Below are 20,119 nucleotides of genomic sequence, written 5' to 3'. Positions count from 1 at the left end.
ACAAGAAAGGAATATTAGAGACTCACCTCACTCATGAACAAGGATGTAGAAATCCTAAACAAAATAATAGGAAACCAAATCTAGTGATGCATTAAAAATATTAAACATATATCTCATGACCAAATTGTACTTGTTCTGAGAATGCAAGATGGTTTAACATTAGAAAAATCTGTAAATGTAAGGTTAAAGGAGAAAAGCAATATGACCAGCTTGTAGATGCAGGGGGAAAAAAATCACTTAATAAAATTCAATACCTATTCATGATTTAAAAACAAACAAACAAACAAAACACACCTCTCAGCAAACTAAGAAATTGTTCTTAAATTGTTGAAAGGTATCTTCTTAAATTGTTAAAAGGTATCTACCAAAACCCAGTAGCAAACCCTGTTTAAATTAATATTATATTGTGAAAATGTTCAAATACACACAAAATTAGAGTGAATGGCATAATGAACTCCCATGTACCCATTATATATCCATCATCCAAATATAGCAATTACAAAATACAAAATTTCTTCTTTTTTTTTTAACAGGACTTCATTGGGGAACAGTGTGTAACTCCAGGACTTTTTTCCAAGTCAAGCAGTTGTCCCTTCAATCTTAGTTGTAGAGGGTGCCGTTCAGCTTCAAGTTGTTGTCCTTTCAGTCTTAGTTGTGGAGGGCGCAGCTCAGCTCCAGGTTCAGTTGCCCCTACTAGTTGCAGGGGGCACAGCCCACCATCCCTTGTGGGAGTCGAACCCGCAACCTTGAGGTTGAGAGGACGCGCTCCAACCAACTGAGCCATCCGGGAGCTCAGCGACAGCTCAGCTCAAGGTGCCATGTTCAATCTTAGTTGCAGGGGGTGCTGCCCACCATCCCTTGGGGAGCTCAAGGAATCGAACTTGCAACTTTGTGGTTGAGAGCCCACTGGCCCATGTGGGAATTGAACCGGCAGCCTTAGGAGTTAGGAGCACGAAGCTCCAACCGCCTGAGCAACTGGGCCAGCCCCCAAACTTTGTTCTTAATAGTAGAACATCAGCAGCATTCTCTTTAAAATCGGGAACAAGACAAACAGGCCCTACTTCTTTCAGCATTGTACTGGAGGTCCAGCCAGCGAACCCAAAAAAATCTATAGACAAATTATTATACATTAAATAAGAGAGTTTAGCAAGACTGATAATTATGAGATTTGGTTCTTAAAAATCCATTGCATTAAAAGGATTATTTACAATAACAACAGAAATAAGAAGGCACCGAGGAATAAATCTGAACAAAAGCTGTGCAAGACCTACATAGAAAAAATTACTAAAATTTTATGAAAAACATTTTAAAAGACCTAAATAAATGGAAAGAAAACTCTGCTCCTAGAGAAGTTTAATTACTGTATTCTCATATTCATCTACGGATTAAGTGCAATCACAATAAAAGTTCCCTTAGGTTTGTGTGTATATAACTTGATAAGCTTATTTTAAAATGTATGTAAATGAAAAAAAATGTATATAAATGAACAGAGGCCCAAAGAATAACAAAGATACTTATAAAGAAAACTAATAAGGTGGAGGAATTTGTCCTACCAGATACTGAGTTTTATTACACAACTATGGTAATTAAGACAGTGAGGTATGGGCTTAGGGTTAGATAAATTGGCTAGTAAAACAGAACAGAGACTCTGGAAACAGACCCATGCATGTATGGAAACAATACTAGTATGACAAAGGTGGCATTGGAGACCATTAGGCAAAGGACAAACTCATCAATAATGGAACTGGGACAACTGATAAACTATATGGAAAAAATATTAAACTGAAGTCCTACCTCGCCCCATACACAAAAATCAACTCCTGTGAAAGGCAAGTCTTAAAAAACATGTAGGAAAAAATATAAGCAACTTGAGATGGGGAAGAATTTCTCAAGCATAACATACTAACCAAAAACATACTAAGCATTAAAAAAAAAAGATCACGAATTCAATTAGATTAAGATTAAGAACTTAAGTTCATCAAAAGAAAATGGACAAGGCAAAAACAAATATTTACAATACATATAACCGTCCAATTACAAGTATCCAATATTTATTAAGAACACCTACAAATCAGTTAAGAAAAACAGATATTTTTTTTTAAAGGCAAAAATCATGAACAGCTATTACACAGAAGAGGATACATGAAGAATGAAAAACCATATAAAAAAAAGTTCAATCTCCCTACTTATTAGGAAAATGCAAAGCAAGATCACAATGAGACATCAATTTCTCCCACTAAATTGAGTGAAAATTAAGAATGTAGAATAATGAGAACTCTTAGATACTGTTTGGTGAAAGTGTAAATTGGTACAATCAACACACAATTTTGTAAAGTTGAAAATGTACATATCCTATCCCAGCAATTTTGGTCCAGAGAAACTTCTGCTTTTGCCAAGAGGAGATATGCATAAGAATGTCTTTAGTAGCACTATTTGTAATAGCAAAATGTTCAAAACAACACTAACTCCATCCATAATAGAATAAATTGTGATATATATGTATATATATACATATATTTATATTCTGATATTTGTAAACACATACTGAGTGACAAAACAAGTTTTGCAGAAGAATGTAGATAGTATGCCTCTAACTACAAAAAATTTTAAAATATGCAAAAGTAAATTATATGATTTAAGAATACAAATATATGTGTTGAACAATATAGAAAAGTAGGGGAACTGTAAACCTGTGTTTCAAGATGGGAATTACATCTGAGAGGAGCAAGAATGGGACTGGATTTTGAAGGAACACACAGAATACCTCAAAAGGTAAAGGTAAAAAGGTAAAAGTAATATTCTCTCTCTCTCTCTCTCTCTCTCTCTCTCTCTCTCTCTCTCTCTCTCTCTCTCTCTCTCTGGTAAACTGAATGGTGGGTGATAGATGTTTGTTACAGAGTATTCTTTATACTATACATATGCTATAAATATTCTTTCATAACTATTTATGTGATTTTAGGCAACTAATTTAGTCTCACTGTGCCTCAGTTTTCTCATCTGTAAATCAGAGAAAACAGAAATACCCACCTCTATATGGCTGTTGGGAGAATTAACTTTTTAAATACATATAAAGTGCTTACAATAATGCCTTAACTTAGTGTGTAAACATTCACTTACTGCCTGTTTTCTGTGCAGTACTCCTTACCTCAATCATACTTAGCATCTCCCAGACTAAGACTGTTTTATCCTGTCCAGAAAATAAACTTTCAATTTTCTACCAGGTTGGACATAGCAGAGATGTGCACTCATCTGACGTTGTGAAGTTGGAGAGAAACTGGGAGTCTAACAGATGTTTACCATTCTTTCAACCTATCTTCCTGTTTTCAGCCCCACTTTCATCCCCAGAGGTTCTTGGTGCCTCCAATTCCTAACCCGTGTGTGTCTGTGTCTGTGTTTGTGTGTGAGAAAGAGCTGGAGAGACAGAAAGTAGACTGCAGGAAAAATGGGTTTCCTTTGGCTTTTTCTCACATCACTTTAGGATTTAGCTTTCTGGGATGTACAAAATCAATTACCACCAGCCCCCAAAATTTCTTACTTCCAAAAATGTGTTCCTGTTTTCTCTTCTCCTTTGCTCTATATTCTTATGGGTTTTTACTTTTTTAAAAATTCCATTTATTATTGTTTTTGTGGGGCTAGTGGAGGAAACAGGTATGTGGGTAATTCACCAGGTTTCACTCTTATATGAAGTGGTGTAGGATATTGGTTAAGACCACATGCCCTGGACTGCCTGGGCTCCACCACTTGCGAATTGTATGACTTCTGTTAAACTACTCAAGCTCTCATTTCCTTCCTGTCAGTTTTTATAAATTAAAGGTAGAAGCACCTACTTCATTAGTTGTTACGAGGATTAAATAAATTAGTATTTGAAAGAGTTTAGAACTTTGCCCATAACATTGCAAAGTGCTCAATAAATGTTAGCTAATATTATTACTTGAGGAAATCCCCTAACATGAAAGTCAGAGAACAAAACAGTAAACACAACTCAAAGGTAATAGAGACCATGCAAAAGGAACACAAGAAAACTTCCTCCACATAATTGCATTTTATATTCTCAGAAAAATAACAGAAGATACTGCATTCATTAAAGGAGAGATTAGAACAATTTAAACTAAAGGAAAATATTAAAATAGCAAAAATTTTTAATGCACACATGAAAGATACAACTGAGAAAATTATCTCAAAACGTAGAACAAAAAAACAGAGATGAAAAATAGAAGGAAAAACAAAGAAAATTAGAGGAGCCATTCATTAGGTCCCACATCTGAACAACAGAAGACCCAATTCAGAAGAGAGGAGAAAAAAATGGAGAAGAAATTATCAAAGATCTAATACAAAAAACTTTTTCAGAACTAAAGGACTTGAGTTCCCAGAAAGGGACCATTCTGTGCTCAGTACACTGAGAGAAAAACAAAAAACTCATGGAAAAGCACATCGTGGTAAAATTTCAAGTTTTCAGGGGGGAAAAAAAGAGATTTTAGAGCTTCCTGTCAGAGCCCGTAGCACGTTTTTTCTGTTATTTATTCTTTTGTCTGTTTTGTGTGAGGGCAGGGACAACGTCCACCCTCCTTACAGATACACCCAGCACCAAACGCAGTGCCTGAAAAAGAACAGGTGCTTAATATTTATTGAACCAACCTTGTGTAATTTTGAAAATACACAAATCCCTCCCTACACCCTTGGAAATCCTGCATTATGTATGGCAGGCACTTTAGGGCTGGCGAACTCATCGCATCGGTTAGACCGATGAATCCGAAAATGAATACCAAATACTTTTTTAGATTTTCATTATGCTTTCAACGAAAGTCCTCAAGGTTTGGAGTCAAAATGCCCTAGATTTGAATCCTGGTCTTACAAACTGTGGGACCTGAGATCACTCGATCCCTTCAACAAAAATGTACTGACCAAGCAGCCTTGGGGCAAGAGTGCTCGCAGGGAAGGGACACTTTAGTGGTAAGTACCAAACAGTCCTTTCCCTCCAGAGTTCTGACTGGGGAGACAGATAAGAAAAAAAAAATTACCAAGCCTCCCGACGGGTCGTTCCCCATCCTCTCGAGCTCATTTTCCACACAGCTTCAAAATACTGTTTCAAACTGAACACTGGATCAAATTACTTGCCTGACTGTAGAATCCTCCAGTCTCTCCCTTGTACCTTCAGGATAAATGGCCACTGAATTCTAAGAGAGCCTCGCGCAGCCCGGACTCGCCTGCTTCCTCGGCCTCCCTCTCACCGCCGCGCCCTCTCAGGTCTTCCTACCACCCGCAGCTACTCTAGGCCGCTCAACAGGGATCTGATTGGTGAGTGTGGAGGGAAGACCGCGCATGTGTGACCTAGCTCCTCCCTCCACCCTAATTTCAGATCCTCAGGCCCGCAGAAAGCTTGCATTCGTGCTTCCCACCGCACCCCGCAACCCTGCAATTCAATTGAGGTTTAATTGACATTCAGTAAACTGCACATATTTAACGTGTGCAATCTGCTGAGTTTTGACCTAAATATACTCTCGTGAAGTCATCACCACCGTCAAGATAATGAATATATCCATCACCATCAAAAGTTTCCTCCTGCCCCTTTGTACTCCTGCCTATTGTCCCTTTGCCTGACCCCCGGCAACCACTGATCTGCTCTATGTCTCCAGTTTTTAGAATTTTATATAACCAGAATAAATTATTTTTTTGGCTGCTTCCTTCACTCACCAAAATTATTCTGAAATTCACTCATGTCGTGTATATCAATAGTTCATTGCTTTTTCATGTTGGATAGCATTCCATTACGTGGATGTGTGACCATTTGTTTATTCACTCAAATGTGGATGGATGGGCACGTGGGTTGTTTTCAGCTTGAGGCCATTACAAATAAAACTGCTCTGAGCATTTGTCTTCAGGTCTTTCAGACATTTGCTTGGGTAAACACTCAGCAGCGGAATGGCCGGGTCTTATGGTTGGTGCATAACTTTTAAAGAAGAACTTAAAGAATTTTTAAGAAGCAGCCAAACTGTGCTTGCATAATTTTATATTCTCACCAGAAGTGTATGAGAATTCCAGTTGCTCCACATCCTCCCGAACACTTGGTATCCTTGTCTTTTTAATTTTAGTCTTCCAGTGGGAGTGTGATGGTATCTCATTGTGGTTTCAATTTACACTTTCCAAATGGCAAATTATGTTCAGCATGTTTTCAAGTACTTTTTTGCCATTTGTATATTTTCTTAGGTGAAGTAGCTGTTCAAATGTTTTAACCATTTTTAAATTGGCTTGTCTTATTTAATTGTAAGAATTCTTCATATAGTCTCAATACAAGTCTTTTATCGGATATGTTTTGCAAATATTTTCTTTCAGGTTATGGCTTGCCTCTTCATTTTCATTGCAGTGTCTTCTGAAGAGCAAAAATTTTTAATTTTCATGAAATCCAATTTATTGATATTGTTTCTTTTATAGTAGATGACGTTTGTGTTAAGTTTTAAAAAACTTTGCCAAACTCAAGGTCACTAAGATTTTCTTCCAAAACTTTTATAGCTTCAGTTTTTACATTTAGGTCTATGATGCATTTTGAGCTATTTTTTTTGTATATGGTGAGAAGTAAAAGTCAAGGTTTTTGTGTTTTTTGGAACAATGCAATTCAATTGTTGAAAAGATTGCCCCTCATTAAGTTGCCTTAGCACTTGTGTTGAAAGTCAATTCGCCATATACATATGGGTCTATTTCTGAACTCTGTATTCTGTTCCATATATCTATCTGTCTATGCCAATACCACAATGTCTTGATTATTGTGGCTTTATAATAAGCTTTAAGATCACATAGTGTCGTAGTTTTTTATTGCTATGTAACAAATTCCACAAATGTGGAGGCTTAAAACAACACACATTTATTACCTCACAGTCTGTGTGGGTCAAGAGTCTGGGCATTGCTTAGCTAGATCTTCTGTATAGCATTTCACAGGCTGTAATCAAAGCATAGGCCAAGGCTGAGTTCTCATCTGGAGGCTTGACTAGGAAATAATCCAATTTCCAGCTCTTGTGTTTGTTAGCAGCATTCAGTTCACTGCAGCTGTATAACGAATAGCTTCTGTTTTTTTGTTGGCTGGCAGCTAGAGCTAGAAGCAACCCTTAGGTCCTAGAGGCCCTTTACAATTCTTTGCCACCTGGGCATCCCCAACATGACCAAAGAGGAGAGTGACAAAGGGAGACAGAGAGAAGGACTTCAGAGTGAGTCAGCTACCAAGACACTCTTATACAACTTAATGTAATCATAAAAATCACCTTTGCCATATTTCATTGGTTAGAAAGAAGTCACAGATTCTGTCCACACTCAAGGGGAGGGGTTTATACAAAGGCATGAACACCAGGAGGTGGTGTCATGAGGCCATCTTAGAATTTATCCTACATAGGTAGTGTAAGTTCTCCAACTATGTTTTTCTTTTCAAAGTTGCTTTTGGCTATTCTATGTCCTTTGCATTTCCATATAAATTTTAGAATCAGCTGTAAATTTCTACCAAAGAAAGCCTGATGGAGTTTTGATTGGGATTGTGTTAGATCTATAGATCACTCTGGATACAAATAACACCTTAACACTGTTGAGTTTTCTGATCCATGATCATAGTGCATCTCTACATTTATGTCGATCTTCTTTGATTTCTATCAGCAATGGTTTCTCGTTTGTTGTTGTTGCTTAATGGGGGAATATTGTGGAACAGTGTGTTTTTCCAGGACCCATTAGCTCCATGTTAAGCTGTTTTCAATCTAGATGTGAAGAGCACAGTTCACTGGCCCAAGTCGGAATCGAACCGGTGACCTTGCTGTTATGAGCACAGCACTCTAACCATGGAGCAAACCAACCACCCCAGTTTCTAGTTTTCAATGTACATATCTTGCACATCTTTTTTTCAAATTTATCCCTAGCATTTTATATTGTTGATGGTATTTAAATGGGATTTTTTAATTTTTTAATTTCATTCAAAAGTGCTTAATCAGTAAACTCAGAAAAGTAGGCTCCCTGTGTGGAAAACCAAGGTTGTCCCATGCATACTGTCACTAGGAAGGAAAGCACGTTAAATAAAGAAGAATGTAAACACTCCCATTGCCTTCTAAGCAAGTCCACTCATCTAAGTCTTGTCAGCAATAAAGCTGACATCTTATTCTTCATTCAACTGTCTAACATCAATGTCTATTTTTCAGTTAGTTCTGAACTGATGTGGGGAAGAGGGTATGATTTATTAACTCCTTAAAACATCAACGTTTCCTTCTGACTGGTGAAACCTACTCATATTTCAAAACTCAGCTGAAGGCTTCCAGCTTTCGTGACAACTTCCTGACATTCTCTCCCATGTGTCCCTGCTTGCACTTCCTGTGGTGCGTGTGGCAACACTTAGCTGCTCTCCTTTGTCACTATAGTCTTTCTCTTTCTCCTGCTCTTTCCTCTAAACATGTGAGTCTCAAAAGCATGAAGAAAAACCATACTTTATTTATGTTTGTAGCCTTAATGCCTAACACAATACCAAACAAGCAGTAGATATTCTATAAATGCTTGCCAAATGAATTATGATCACAAAATGACTTCAGTCTTGAAAAAGGATAACTGTTTATTACATAATAGTTAATGAAATAATAGAACACAAAGTCCTATATACATTAAGATTACAACTATATAAAAATGTGTGTTCATTGAAAGGTAATATGTAAAATGAATTGCTATTGTGTTTCATATCTTTTTGGATAAGGATTTTAAAACTATTATTTCTAACATCTGACTTGCCCCCCACACACACACATACACAGCGGGGGATGGGGCATTAGTGTTACATGGGACACTGAGACTCTGAGGGCAGCCAAGTGAAAGCAGTTGGAGAAAGCAGGATTAAACATGAGAGAAACCAAGTCCAAATTCTAACCAAGTCCAGGGGCCAGGAACAGGGTCAAGGAAAGAGATCACAGAGACCGGAATACAGAACAAGATCACTGGGAGAGCAAAGTTCAGGGTGGAGGGGAATTTAGGCATTGCTTCTTTAAATATCTTTGGGAGATTATGGATTTCATTTGTTTAACACACAATAAAGAGCAGCTGCTACATGCCAGACACTGGGTGCTGGTTTCACAAAGATGAATCAGAAAAAGTCCTAAGTGGGATAAATACAAAGATGCCACTTATAGTAAAAGTGTTGAAAATCAAAAATAAAGAGAAGATACTAAAAGCAGTCCAAGGAAAAAGGGCAGTTAACTTCCATATTTGTAAAGGGTTCTCCACAGAAACAGAACCAATGGGATATATAGAAAGGGAAAGAGATAGAATAGGAAATTTATTATAGGATTGAGCTCATGCAGTTATGGAAGCCAAAAAGTCATACATTCTGCCATCTGTAAGCCAGAGAGCCAGTCTGAATCCAAATACCTGAGAACCAGGAGGCCACTGGCGGTAAATCCTGGAGTCTGAAGGCCTGAGAATCAGGAGCTCTGAGGTCCAAAGGATGTCTTGGCTCAAGAAGAAAGAGGAAATTTACGCTTCCTTCATCTTTTTTTTCCCCCTCCATTTGGGTCTTCAATGGATTGGATGATGCCTGCCCACATTGGTAAGGGCAGATCTCTTTACTCAGTCTACTCAGATTCAAATGCTAATCTCTTCCAGAAACACCCTCAATACACACCCAGAAATAATGTTTTACCAGCTATCTATCCAATCAAGTTGACACATAAAATTAACTATCTCTTCTTCAGAGGAGCTGATAGCTGAATTCCCAACAGAACAATGGAAGCTAAAAGACAAGCGAATAACATCTTCACAGCTGAAAGATAAAACTCACCAAACTATATTACCTATCAAAATTGTCCTGGGCCGGCCCGGTGGCTCAGGCGGTTGGAGCTCCATGCTCCTAACTCCGAAGGCTGCCGGTTCGATTCCCACGTGGGCCAGTGGGCTCTAAACCACAAGATTGCCAGTTCAATTCCTCGACTCCCGCAAGGGATGGTGGGCTGTGCCCCCTGCAACTAGACCTGGAGCTGAGCTGCGCCCTCCACAACTAAGACTGAAAGGACAACAACTTGACTTGGAAAAAAGTCCTGGAAGTACACACTGTTCCCCAATAAAGTCCTGTTCCCCTTCCCCAATAAAATCTTAAAAAAAAAAAAAATTGTCCTCAAAAATTAAAGGACCCAATTCAAATATGAGCAAAGGACTAGACTAGATCATTCTCCAAAGAAAATATACAAAAGGACAATAAATACATCAAAAGATTCTCAACATCACTACTCATTAGGAAAATACAAGTCAAAACCACAATGAGAGGATTGCTATTATCAAGAAACCAGAAAATAACAAGTGTCTTCAGTAAGGATGTTGAGAAATTGGAATCCTTGTGCACTACTGATGGGAATGTAAAATGGCAAAGCTGTTACGGAAAACAGTATAGTGGTTCCTCAAAAAGTTAAACACAGGATTACCATGTGATCTAGCAATTCCACTTCTGGGTATATAGCCAGAATTGAAAACAGGGTTTCAAAGAGATACTTGCACATTCATGTTCATAGCAATATTATTCACAATGGCTGGGCACACATATGGTTTTAATCACCACCTATATGGTGATGGCTTCCAATCTCTTTTGCCAGTCCACAGGCACCACCCTCAAATCCAGTTTGTTCAAAACTGAACTTACCACATTCCTCCTCCTCACAAATCACAAATCTGCTTTTCCTGTGTTTAGTCTTTCAGTGGCACTATCACCTACCCAGGCTACCCAAGCCAGAAATCTGGGCGTCCTCCTAATGAGTCTATTTCATTTCCCTCACTCTCTATATCCACTTTCACCAAGTTCTACCTTTTCTACTCTCTGAATATCTCTTGTGTTTGCTCCTTCTCTCCAACTGTACCATCCCTGCCCAAGTTCAAGCCTCATCATCTTTCATTTGGGCTATTGTAATAAAACTCTTAACTTCGCTTCAGCAGAACTTCAGCTTCCACCTACCCATTGCACGACTGCCAGCATAACTAACACAAATTGGACTCTGCTATTCCCCTGCAACTACGGGATAAACTCAGAATTCCTTAGAATACCATTCAAGTTCTGTCTTGTGCTTGCCTCTGTAGTCCAACCTCATCAACTCCACTTCCTCCCTCACCCCTTATCATCTAAGAGAACTGATATTATTTGTAATTCATCCAAACAAATCATGTTTTGGGTTGTTTTCTCCCCCTCTGTGCCTTTCCGCCTAATGAGAATTCCCGGAGTACCTTCTTTTACCTTGTTCATTCATAAAACTCTTATTTATTCTTGGTGAGACAGCTCTTTGAGTCATCACTTCCTCTAAGAAACCTGCCTTGATTCCAGAGCCTGGGTTAGGAATGTCTCTAAGTAGTCCATGTATACATTTCTCATAACACTTAACCCTCAAAACCACCTTGTTACATGTGTGGCCCCCAAGTTTACAAGTGAACCTTTCAACAGCCAGAACTTGTGCCTTTCATCTTTATATTTCCAAACACAAATAGGAGCTCCAAAAATGTTTGTTCAACATGTACAATTTGTAATACAGTTGCTAGTTTCTCCATCTGATGTACAAACAATTTGTAATACAGTTGCTGCTTGTCCCTCTTCTCCTTAAAGATTGGCCACCTGCTTCTGGAGAATAAAGTCAATATAGAGGAAATCAGAGCCAAGAGATGGAACAAAAAATGAGGCACACACCTTGTCATGGTACTGATCAGTCTGACTTCTCTACTTGCTGTCACTCTCACCCCTAGAAGTAGGCACGTGAGCCATTCTGCCTGGTGTGCCACATCCCCCAGAGACTGATCCAAGGATGGACACAGATAATGGGGAATGAAGTAGGGGGAAGGCTATCTGGACTCACTGAAACACATAAAATAATGGGGTTCCCATAAGAAAGGAATTCTATCACCCAAAGAAGGAGTACGGGAAAGAAAGCATTTGGGCAGCTGAAAATCATGGCTACCATGATCTACTGCAAGAGAACAGTGTGCCTAGAATCCCCTTCTCCGCCTGGTAAACTCCTGTTAATGCTCCATGATCTATCCTAAAATTCACCATCACTGTTAAGTCTTTCCTGACTCCCCATGGCAAAAGTCATTGTTTCCCTTTCTAAGTTCCTATAATTTCATGTTCAATGCAGATATAATTAAGTTAGGTGTGGATTCAAATTCTAGTTTTGCCACTCAGTAACTAAGTGTTCTTTAACCTTTTTGAAGCGGACTCCTCATCTTTAAAATGGGGATACCACTATCACCCTCAAAGGACTGTTTCTGGGATTAAAGATGTCAATATAGGGGCCCCCGGATGGCTCAGTTGGTTAGAGTGCAAGCTCTGAACAACAGGGTTGCTGGTTCGATTCCCACATGGACCAGTGAGCTGCACCCTCCATAACTAGATTGAAGACAACGAGCTGCCACTGAGCTTCCAGAGGGGCAGCCAGACGGCTCAGTTTGTTAGAGCATGAGCTCTTAACAACAGGGTTGCTGGTTCAATTCCCGCATGGGATGGTGGGCTGTGCCCCCTGCAACTAAGATCGAAAACAGCAACTGGACTTGGAGCTGAGCTGCGCCCTCCACAACTAGATTGAAGGACAATGACTTGGAGCTGATGGGCCCTGGAGAAACACACTGTTCCCCAATATCCCCCAATTTTTTAAAAAATGTCAATCTAAAGTGATTAGCATATACGAGGCACTTAGGTAATATTAATCTCATTGCCTCTTCCTCCCCACCCTGTGCCATGTTAGAATGAACTCTTTGAAGCATTTACCCTTCCATGTTCCCAGCACCTAGGCGGAGCTTGGCCTATACTGGGTTCATGATGTTTGATAACAGATAAATATGGAGAGGGGGATACTGTGCTGATGGAAATAATTATCTGTAGTAAAGCTAGTTATACACAGGATTTGCTCCCCTGGTGAACTATAAATTCCCTGAGGATAAGGGCCATATTGCAAATCCCTGCATTATCTTGCCATAAGTTAACAAAAGGGCTTTGCTGGTGAGAATTTTTTAAAACACATGAAATTGGATAGCCCTAGGATGGGTGAATTTAGTTAGTACCTCTTCTAGAGAAGTCAGTCTTATAAAGTATGTGGCCATACTGCCCTTCGGAGACCACAGATTTTTCTCAAAACATCACTTAAATAGATCTTCCCATTAAAAGCTGTACCCAGAACCCTGATGAATCTTGTAAAAGTTTTCATATGTGAAATGTGAGAAGCTCTTCTAAAATTCCCAAATAACAATTTCTAAAAATGGGGAGACATAGGAAGTAAAAACACAGCATTTTCCCACTGTTCTTCTTTCTTAAATTTCTTAAATTGATGAAATTGTTTTTAAAAAGCAACCAAGAGTGTTGCTATTGCAGTAGACACCATATTTATTAGACAATTGACAATAAAAACAACTTTTGGCACAAGAATGCCAATTTATTCTTTTTTGGACACATGAACACAAAATATCCCTGCAGGCCAAAAAAAAAAAAAAATCGCAAAATTTAAACAACCATCATCTTATCTCAACATGAGGATACCACCCCTCCCGTAATAGTTTAGAAAGTACCTCGTATTGCTAGAGACATACATCCAGTCCAAATTTAATCAAATGCATTTTAAAACGTTACAGGTTTAACAATATAGAAACAAAAATTACACCATCAGTCAAATGAAAAATGCAAACATTTTCATCCACTAGACATAGAAAGAGTATGAATATGTCAATAGCAAGGGATAAGAAAATGGTTAATCAGTAACAAGATCTTCCCTTTAATTTTATAAGGAAAAATCCTTGGAGTTGAAGTCATATTGATACAATGCCCTCAGCCTCCACTTTCTTAAAATGAAAGCAGAGTTACCATCTTGCTATTGAGCAAGAAAATCTGACAGCACATCCACTAAGGGTCGCTGGGGCAGAGTGGAGAGGGTGAGCCTTGTGATTCCCTTTTCCCACAGGAAGGGTAGGTAGCTGAGCCAGGTAGATAAGCTCTGATATAGGCTGGGCACCAGATCCTAAAATACAGACCATATAGAATGTCTGCTTGTAAATCACCACCTCTGGAAGCAGCAAATAGAATTTACAGTAAGAATGAATATGTTGTGCCTTAACTGCTGGCTGCGTTAAGCCGGCTACTTCTCTTTACAAATCGCCCAGGGTTCAATAGCTAACAACAAAACATAACTGGTTCAACAGTCAGATCTTCACCACTCTCTTAATGCCCCCGCTTCTTGTCCCCAATTTGTTACTCTTTAGCATTGCTACATTGAAATCTTTCACACTACATGACACTGCCTAAACAGGCTGCATTTAAAAAAACCAAGCATCCTAAACCTACTTCTAGAGAATGCACACCTCCCATTGATTGACACATGCATAACGATTCAGTCAGTCCAGAGGGTTATGGGTTCAAAGTGTCAAGCCCAATTAAAACTAGGCATTCAGACTTGCTTGCAATAGTATTGCTGCAACTCTGATTCTGCAGTGATTACCTCTTGAAGATTCACCCCTCGGCAAGTTTTTTCCAATAATCCTAGTTCTTCCGTATTCCTTTCCTCTTGTCCAAAACGGCAGCGTTGCACCCTTAAAGGTACTGTTTTCCTATAAAAATAGGCCTCCCGGCTTTTCCTCCACCACCACACTGATTTGCCCCAGTGTACTAGGACTGAGGATGTACAAATTGTACGGTTCGAGGTCGAGCATATAGCCCAACTGCAGGCAAGTGAATCAGGGCTTCCAGGCACTCCGCCTTGCTCCCCGCTCCATTCATGCCAGGAGATGGTGAGAAGTGACCTTCTTCTGTGCATTATTAACAAGCAAGCCCGAGGCACTCAAGTACAGCTGTGGTGCCCGCTGGCCAGCCAGCCAGCCAGCCAGCCAGCCACCAAGAGTTCTTCACATCCTGGACTCCAGTGAGTCCTCCTATAAAATCTTGTTTCTCCTCCTCTTGGGTCCAGGGTAGCCATGCTGAAGGGTATTTTCTGTGCTCTCCCTGAACAAGTGTGAATAAAAGCAGCAGCCAGCCCCTCACCAACATGTCCTGATTTGTAGTATCCAAGTGAGGTATTTGCAAAAAAGGAAAATTTTAAGAAATTAACATCTGCCATCTCTTCACTATGTTGTGCCTCAATTACAGAGCTTGCTTTCGTCCCACTGTATGTAGAGAATAAGGACATCTGCACTCATTTTAATGAGCTAAGGGGCTTGATATACATTATAAAACTCTCCGAGACCAGTCTCAGCAAAGACTGGTGCTGCTGCTGATCAACAGCACATGGAAATGTAAACTTCAGTGTATTTACAAGCTTGTTTAAAAGACAAGAAAAACAGGGCTTTATATTGCTGGGATTTTGAGAAGGCTAGTTTAAAAGATTTGGACCGGCTAATGAGTTCAAGCAAACACCCTTCCCCATCAGATCCAGACAGTGTTTCCAGACAGAGGTGGTGTAATTGGTTTACCACACTGATCATCTCCTCACCCAGCACCTTCCTCATGCATGTGGACTGTGGCTCTGCACCTTTTATCCCCTTTTCCAGCTCTTACTCCTGAGGTTCCAGGATAGAAAATTGTAAGTCAGTGAAATTTGGGCTGGGCAACACTGGCTGGAACTACCAAGACTCTATGTAACTGTTGTCCATTCACAAAGTCTTATCTACTCTAAATACAAAATACATTTCCCCCTACATTTTAACTGATGCTTGCTTTAGATCAACTTCCTTTGTTTGGGCAAGAAAGGAACTCAGTCTCCCTGTGAATAGAATCCAGAATCTATTATGAAAAATCAATCTTTCTATGCAGTTTTAGTTTAATAAAAGGAAGGAAACCTCACCAGGTACATTTCAGGTTGAAAGAGAAGCACAAAATTCACACTGCAAGTAATTGTGTAAGTAACCTTGATTCCCAGGGAAAAAAAAGTTTTAAATGCTGGTACATTTTTGCAAGTTGCAGCATCACTCAATGTACCTTAAGGATTGGCAAAGCCAATCCAGTAAGGGAGCATCCTGGTTCTAGCTTATTTTAAAACAAAGTGACAGGACACCAACTGTGATTATAAAACAGATAAAAAATAATTCTCTAAAAAGGCATGGGAATATATGTCTTTTCTGACTGTTTCAGAAATTGCCAGATTATGGTCTATAAGAAATAGCTGATAAAATGATACCGAAATCTCATCTAGAAAACTACATTGTCAGGGGGAGGAAGAGGAGGGGACCTTAAAAAATGTTTATTGCCAAAGTTAACTTTCTATGAGAAAAGTTTAAAAATCATTTAGGTCTAACAAACCACACAGCAGCATAAAATGGGCACTTTTGAAAACTTTGAAAAATACTAACAGTTAATTTTTTTTTTTTCAAAGAGGGGGAAACAGGAGTACTTTTACCACGGCAGTGTTATCTGTCACTGTGATAATGCATTACATCTGCTTGTGTTACACATTCACAAAAGTCAACCAAATAAGAGAACTGCCTGTTTGAATGTGGAGCCAAATATAGTGCAATTGCTTGGCAGCCTGTACTTGCACTAGCACAAGTCCGTAGAGATCAATAAGATAAAGTAGTAAAACTAATAAAACTCTGTAAAACTTTCCAAAATCAATGCTCATTAAAGGCATTTACAGTGGCGAAGTCAGAAATCTCCATTAAAAAGTCTATGGACCCACACAATGAAATAGTTAGGCTGAACTGAAGTAGACTGTTTGGTTTTTCTCTCCCACTTATGCATACATCCCACGTGATGAATACAGAAAAAAAGGAATAATCTTCTCTTATAAACTAGAGGGATGCGGTGAACACCACAGCTAGCAAAATATTCCATAGAAACCTTTCTTGTAAAGTCCTTTAGAAAGTTCAGGCTGATCAGCCTTTGCACGTTGAGGTAAAAATTCAGTCCAGTGCATCAGAAAAGACAATCTATGAGTATCTATTACTTTAAAAAAAAATGGCTCAATTTTGTTGATGCATCAGACAGTGCTGCGAAGTATATATTCAGTGCAACTATTCCGAGCTGCTGGTAGAAGACCACCTGAAGTCAACTTGGCTCTCTCTAGAGGCAGGAGGCATTTGAAACATTTGGAGGCTGCATGGGGTGCCAAATTGGTTGAGTTCTTCTGAGACTCTCAGGCAAAATACATCGTGTGCTGGGTATCATGGTGGATCTGCACGGCTTTAGCCAAGGCCTGAGGATCTCGGCCGTTGCTTTGTCCTGACACATGACTGCCTTCCGCACTGCAAAGAGAATAAAGCAAAAAAACAAACAAACAAAAAACAAACAAACAAACAAAACCAAAACCTGGGTGTAACAGAAGACTGCTTCAAACTTCATATGTTCCAAATAGCATGAATAGTACTGGATTCCAGATCTTAGGTTCAAGCTGTGGTTCCTTGACTAATTCGTAATGTCTCTCTAAACATCAGTGTGCTTAACTGAGAAATGCAACACAACATACTTAGTGGGCTGTTGTAATAATTAAAGAATGTTTGTAAAAACCCACATCCTTAATGATGCCTTGGTAAGGACCGCCATTGGTTGTTATGTCTGGTTACTGCCTACTTCTTCTCCTTTAGGCTTCGGTCAAATGCCATTTCCCCCAAAGAAATCTTCCCTGACTCCAAAGTTCAGGTTAAAGATACCTGGAACATACTTTCACAGAACCCTCTACTTTTCTTTCATGTGAAAGAAACATAATTAGAATTATTAATTGGGTAATTATTTATTTCCCCACTGGGACATAAACTCCAAGAAAGCAGCAACTTTGTCTATCTTACTCACACTGAATCTCTAGTGCTTGGCACATAGTATAGCTCCAACAACCATTTGTTGAATGAATGAATGAATGAAGCACAGTGCAGGACTGTAATAGAAACTCAGCAAACGTTATTATGCCACCAGTTTCCTCTTGTCTTTCCCTCACCAGCTATATGACCTTGAACAAGTAACAACTCCTCTGAACTTGAGTCTTTTGTTATTGAGGATAACAATAACAACTTCTGAACATACCTTTTAAGGGTGCCATGGGCTATCAAGGTCTTGGTAAACTGCAAATCACCATCCCTCTTCTGACTCCTCTCACCCACTCACACCCAGTTAACTGTTAAGTACTGTCTATTTTATCCCAGGAATAGTTTTTACCTTTTACAAAGACAAACTTGCTCTAACACAATTTTCCAGCTTCATGCCTGCTGGTTCCCGTTCATGTACTCCAGCCAAAGAAAACTTTCTATTGTCTAAACATGTCACTTTCTTTCTCTTCTTTGTGTCCTTTGTTCCCTCTGACTGGAAAATCCTTTCCTCTTCTTTGTAGATCCAAATCCTACCCAGCCAGCTATGAAATCTTCTCTAAAAGCCTTTCCTCTGATGTCCCATTGCACGTTCACCTATATTGCTTTGGGCTAATTGTTAGTTCTATGTTTACCTGTATTATCTCCCAGAGTGAAACATAAAATCCCACGAAACACGTATTCCACCTCTTAGCATTTTTAGTACTTAGCACAATACTGGGAATATAGTCAATACCTAATAAAGGCATTGAATGAATTAACGTATACTACAAAATGAAAGGTACCAAGTCACAGCTGGGCATTTTCCATAATAGCGTATTTTGAACCCTTACAGAAATAGACTTGCAGTGGAATGTCTACTATTTAGCGTTGAATTCAGACTTGGGGAAGAGCCCAGAAATTGCTACACTTCACAGATGGTCATTTGGAAAAGAAAATTACTGCAGAGAGCTTGTTTAGCTATTTAACAGTAGCTCAGTAACAGGTCACAATGTCTAATTCTCTTGAGGTCCCTCTTTGGGGGTGAGAATGGTCTGGTACCCCTCCTCTCCCACACACATACCCAGGTTCACTCTAGTGCATCCTTCCAGGTTGTGCTGAAAGCAAAGTGAAGTGCTCAGGACTTTCCCTGCATGAAGTGGAATCTGCAGGCCAGTGGCTGCTCTGACGGGAGTCAGGCTACTGTGCTGGCTGCCTTCTGAGGCTACTCAGGACCCCAGCAGAACTGAAATGCTTTGGGCTCTATGGGAAAACCACAGGCAACTCCCAGTGAGACTCCTTTCCTTGGGCAGACTTTAGACACACCTTACATGTAGGAACAGGCCTCAGCACTCCTTGGACCAAATGTCCCATTATAAGCTTTCAAAGGCACATGCACTTTTATTTGCTGCTTGCCATTTAAACCTTAAAAGGAAGAGTAGCTCCTCCAAAACGTTTTCTATAGCAAGCAGCTCATTTACTTTTTAACATGCTGCTAACGTAAAGAGATTTTATTGTGCCCGAGAAACTTGCCTGTCATGATCTTTATCCACTAGATGATACCGTGCTCTGAATGCCACAAGCCGGGCATAATATGCAGGGGCTGGAATAGAGACTGAGCGTGTGCACCTCACATAGGTGTGACAGAGCTGGTAAGTCAGTAGCTGGAGCTCATCTGCAGTGAAGCAGTTATCATCCCACAAGACCTGGTAATGGGAAGGGCGGCTGGTTCCCTGGAGAGAGAGTTTTATGATTAATATATTTCTGACATGGGTTGGCTTCCTGAGAGAAGAACTGAAACATACTCCTTACACTCAGAGTATTCCTGCCTAGCACACCTACAAGCTGATATCTAGACCAAAAGATAACAGTTCCAGGGTACAAGCATTGACAAAGTTATGCACAGTGTTTAATAACAAGTCTACTCAAGCTAGTTGCTGAATTTGCAAATGTCTCCCTATCGAGTCAAAGATCTAGACCAGCTTCCAAATTACCTGAATTCCTGCATGACTACAAAGGTAAAAGTCAAACTCAGATGGATGTGTGATGGTGCTATCCACTGTAGTGCCTGCTGGTACATTGCCACTTTTACCCACCTACAAAAAAAAAAAAAAAAAAAAAAAAAATTGTAATTAGTCATCAAAGTGCCAAACTGGTCTCAGGCCATTTTTTTCTTTTATATGTTAATCGGTAACAAGTTAGCAGGCTGCTCTCACAAACCAATTTAACTCAAGATTGAATTTTCTGTGTCTTTCCCTTAGTCCAACCATGACATCTTTAAATATTTTCACAAACAAATACACTCCATGGTTTCTCTAGGATAGGATTTCCAGGTAGGAATTCCCGCCTGTTCTCAGGAATGTTTTTTTGCTTTCCCATTCCTGAATCCTGAGTTATA

General features: G+C 39.4%; 1 protein-coding gene across 4 annotated transcripts in view; it reads right to left on the bottom strand.

Annotated features, from left to right (window-relative positions):
* Positions 1–15,257: 15,257 nt before the first annotated feature.
* Positions 15,258–20,119, bottom strand: part of AGO4 (argonaute RISC component 4) — a 29,520-nt gene continuing 24,658 nt past the window's right edge. For all 4 annotated transcript variants that reach the window (XM_033114177.1, XM_033114178.1, XM_033114179.1 and 1 more), the window contains 3 exons: positions 19,716–19,817; positions 19,255–19,454; positions 15,258–17,190 (listed from right to left, as the gene is read on the bottom strand). In XM_033114177.1, coding sequence (XP_032970068.1) covers positions 17,082–17,190; positions 19,255–19,454; positions 19,716–19,817 — 411 coding nt within the window. In that variant the 3' untranslated portion in view covers positions 15,258–17,081. The remainder of the gene's footprint in view (positions 17,191–19,254; positions 19,455–19,715; positions 19,818–20,119) is intronic.

Source organism: Rhinolophus ferrumequinum, chromosome 9 (genome assembly GCF_004115265.2).
Source record: "Rhinolophus ferrumequinum isolate MPI-CBG mRhiFer1 chromosome 9, mRhiFer1_v1.p, whole genome shotgun sequence".
In the NCBI taxonomy this organism is placed as follows: Eukaryota; Metazoa; Chordata; class Mammalia; order Chiroptera; family Rhinolophidae; genus Rhinolophus; species Rhinolophus ferrumequinum.
This window is presented reverse-complemented; position numbering and strand designations above follow the sequence as displayed.